The following is a 4,209-nucleotide window of genomic DNA, read 5'->3' as shown; positions in this document are numbered from 1 at the left end:
CTGGGATTCTTTCTATAAGAAAAAGTTCCATCAAAGCCATGTTAAAAGCCTATGTAAATAAAAAAATATTCTTCCTCCTCTGTATACAAATAATCAGGCCAAGTATAATAAAGCAAATCAGTTCTACCATGGTTTGTCTTTAGTCTTTAGTCAAATTGGGAAACTGAAGAAAGAAAAATTATGTTTCAAAAATTACAGTACACCTGTTGTTAGATTCTAGTCTTGCCTAATGTTTTTTTCAATTTTTAATACAGAATTGTCTACAGTTTGGACTGAATTCTAATTTTTCATGGCTACAAGTCTTCAAAATAGTGTCTTCAGATTTTTTTCCTCCCCCTCTCACCATCTTTCCTAATTTGGAGTCACTGTAAACTAAGCCATGCTTTCATAAAGTCCTACAAATTAAGCTAGACAACTTAAACTTCAGAAGAAAATAACAGCAACCAATTTACATACATAATCCACTTTCATACCTGCCTACTGATTTATGGGCTTCAGAGTAATGTGGCCTATATTAATTTTACAGAATTGTTCTTCTGTTTGTTTTTGTTTTTCTCCCTTCCTTCCTTTATTTTGTCTTCATAGGACAGGAGACTTCACAACCTACTAAAGATGAACTTTCCTAATAACTCAGAACCTGCTTGTCTAGGAATAAATCATCCTTGCCATTAGACATCAGATGAAAACCTGACTTCAGAGACTTATTTTCTTCTAAAATGCTTTCTCTAAAAGATTTTTTTTAAAAAGGGGGGGAAATATAAAAGGAAAATAAGCCTTGGGGCCCCAAAGTCACTAAGCTAATCACTGCCTCCTATTCTATTCAAAGTCATCCCTCTGCTCACTAAGATAAATGCGTATCTGATTGCCTCCTTTGGAAAAGTTAATCAGAAACTCAAAGGAATGCCTCCTCCCTGCTTTAAGTTGGCAAAATAAACTTTCTAAATTTACTGAGACCTGTCTCAGATATTTGGGGTTCACAAGATTATCAATGAAATATTCAAATATTTAAGAATTTTTAGGCAGTCTTAATTCTAGTAAAAAAAAAGTAGCAAATTAGTAATAACCTATACCTTTATTTTACATCCTTTATACTAGCTGTAATCTTCCAAATTTAATATAAATTTATTAATTTTTGAGTGATATTGGAAGAATTTACTTATATCCACTTTTCTACTACTCATAAGTTATTTTATGAATTTGATATCATTGATTACAAAAGACTAAATCTTTAAACTGAGCCTATGGTGAGAAATAAATCAATGCTACATATGTAGTATGTGTAATTTCTTTTAATTTGCTAATTATCAAGTGCTACTTTCAAGAAAAATTTCAAGTGGCAGCATTTTACACAAATTGAGACTATTATCAGTATTGCCAGTTTTGTAAATGCTAACAATGTAGGAAAAAGGAGCCCATTGACAATTTGTGATTAACAATACAGATGCTGAAAATGTATAAAATTATATTTTGCTACATTTTGCTTAACTGATCATTCACACTTAGATGATGTCCTACATAACATTGATGGCACTGCTATATTGTCAGCTATAGCCAATCATTGTCATGTCTAGTACCAAACTAAGGTACTGATTTTAGAATTCCCAAGCAGTCTTTACAAACTGGAGTAGAAGTTACAAATGTTGACCTTGTATTTGATATTTATTTATTGTATTTGATATGAGAGTGTTAAAGTAACTGTGTTTTCAGCAAAAACTTTCATTGGTCATTCAGAGAGGGCTATGTGAGATAAGAAACTAAAGCGTAAATTGAAAATACACAAAGATTGTAGGTATATCCTGTAGATTAGAAAATAAATTCCTACCCTGTTTATTTCTATTTCCTGCTGCTTCTTCAATCTGGAGAAGGCACTAATCTGATTCTTAGAGCATAGTCTTTGTTGGGCCCATTTAATAATGCACACAGTCTCCCCTAAAAGCAGGATTCTATCTCCATTCTTTACATTACATTTTTCTGCTTAAGACATTAGCAGCACCCAACTCAACAGATCAGACAAGCTTTTCTTTTTCTCTAAATCTACTTGGCTAGGTGGGTACCTCCAGAGTAGTAGTTTGTCTGACTAGGACATTCTTTCACTGAGTGGCACCCTGAACAGAACACTAAATAGACCTATTCCAATGCATGGGAAGTAAAAGCAGCCAGATTGCTTGGTAAGCTGAAGATGTATGATGCATTTCAAACTTTTTTCAATACCTGCTTATTGTTATTGTGATAGTAGAGTAGCTTATTAAAATGTAACTGCTTTTTGATAATATCTACAGTGTATACAGTACCTTCTAAAATCCTGTAAACCAGAGGGAGCAAATAACAGGGCAGAATTTAGTGATTTCTATGTACATGCCTACAATACCATGATAATACCAAACTTCACTAGCACCTCTTAAATGTATTTCCTTCTGCTCACAATATTAATGCCAACATTATTATCAACCAAAATCCTTCTCTTTATGATTTTAAGATCTTCCATATATGTTTTTGTTTTGAACAGATGTCTGAGATAATTAGAACTATCATAGCAGTTAAATTTTCAGGCAGAACATTTCTGTAATAGACACTTGAAGAGTTAACAGATTCATTTAGGAGCCACCCACAATTAAGGCACTTTATCTAACCTTTTGTGGGATCTGGGCAAGGGCTGATGCAATCATGTTGGCACTTTCTTCTGAGATGTTACTGATCATCGACCCCAGAGAAAACACCACAATACCATTTTCTCCAGAGCTCTGGACAAACTCTTCCATTTCCTGTGAAGAAAGAATTTGTTCTATCAGAAAAGAGCAACAGCACAGAAAACACTATTGACAGGATTGTTACAAACATCTAAGAAGAGAAAGTCAGAAGCTATTGGAGTAATTTTTTTAAACTGACCCAATCATCCAGTTTCTTTGAAAGATGTCTAATATAACATATATGGAATCTTTTATGCAAATTTGTGTAAATATGTTTGCATATGCATGTATGCATGTGTGTGTAGGGAAGAAATGAAGCAAAGCTATGACACTGCGGTAGGAGGAGATAATGCTAGAAAATATTACACCCAGACTCTTTCTTTATAATATTACAATTACTAACATAGGTTATTGGAAGGTGGCTTTACTTGGCTTTAATTATATATATATTTTTTGTAGTTCTACTAAATCTCTTGTGTTTATTTGGGACAGTTTTATTTTATTTTTTTCTGTTCAGAGTTTTTAGTTAGGAGTCATTGGAGCCATTACATGACTATGAGCAATGAGGAAAAGTTAGTTACAATAAGAATGATTTTATATCTACGTTTCTTTAGCTTCTTTAGCTCTCTAACCCTTAATATTTCACTTAAAGTTAGAGTTTCCTAGACTTACCCTACTACCGCTCACTACCCCCCACCCCCCCCCCCCCCCCCCCGCCCCCCCCCCCCCAACAAAAAAACCTTAGAAGCTGAAGTATAAGAATCACTGACATTCAGCAGTCTGGTATTGTGGTTTGGAATTTCTGGGAAATAGTTCTGAGAATTCCATTTATAATACAGTATTATATACTATATAGTTACATAATTGAGTGATCTTATTTCTCAGGTCATTGTTTAGGTATGACTCGGACATCTTTGTCCTGATATCACACTGTGAAATTGATGTGCTGATTGGTAACTGAATGTGAGGGACCCTCATCATCACTTTGCTGTGTCTCACAGGGAGCAGTTGCATCACAGTGGGAGAGGTCACCAGGCCTTTCTCCAGTGGAGACCTGCTCACCCTGTAGAGTAGCTCCCTCACACTATATGAAGCTCCTGGTGATTAAGTGTTTGCTTAGAAATGATTGAGAATTATTCTGACTTGTGTTTCCGGATGTGTTCCTGTTTTTAAACTTAAATCCATTCTAATTCCACATCGCTCAATGTATTCTCTCTCACACGCATGCACACACACACACACACACACAAAGAGAGAGAGAGAGAGAGAGAAAGAAATGTAGACCCATACATTTCCTGGATATCATATCAAAATTGTATACCCATCTTTTTGTTGCTGTTGTCCCTTTTGTTCTAAATTCTTTTTTTCTCAGTAAAATAATGACCAACCCCTTCTATCATAACAAATATACTTTCTGGTCCTAATCATTGGGGTAAATTTCTTTATAAAACTGTTTACAAATAAAAAAATTCTAAAGTATGTCAGTGCAGACCAAATATTGGTATTTTGAAAAATGTAATTT

The 4,209-nt window shown here is 34.3% G+C and overlaps 1 protein-coding gene across 1 annotated transcript in view; it reads right to left on the bottom strand.

Annotated features, from left to right (window-relative positions):
* LOC108514801 (UDP-glucuronosyltransferase 2B20) overlaps positions 1-4,209 on the bottom strand; it is a 24,346-nt gene that overhangs the window by 15,962 nt on the left and 4,175 nt on the right. The window contains exon 3 of the mRNA XM_017851285.1: positions 2,631-2,762. Coding sequence (XP_017706774.1) covers positions 2,631-2,762 — 132 coding nt within the window. The remainder of the gene's footprint in view (positions 1-2,630; positions 2,763-4,209) is intronic.

Source organism: Rhinopithecus bieti, unplaced genomic scaffold, assembly GCF_001698545.2.
Source record: "Rhinopithecus bieti isolate Rb0 unplaced genomic scaffold, ASM169854v2 scaffold_34437, whole genome shotgun sequence".
Classification (NCBI taxonomy): domain Eukaryota; kingdom Metazoa; phylum Chordata; class Mammalia; order Primates; family Cercopithecidae; genus Rhinopithecus; species Rhinopithecus bieti.
Note: the sequence above shows the minus strand (reverse complement) of the source record. Positions and strands in the feature narration are given on the sequence as shown.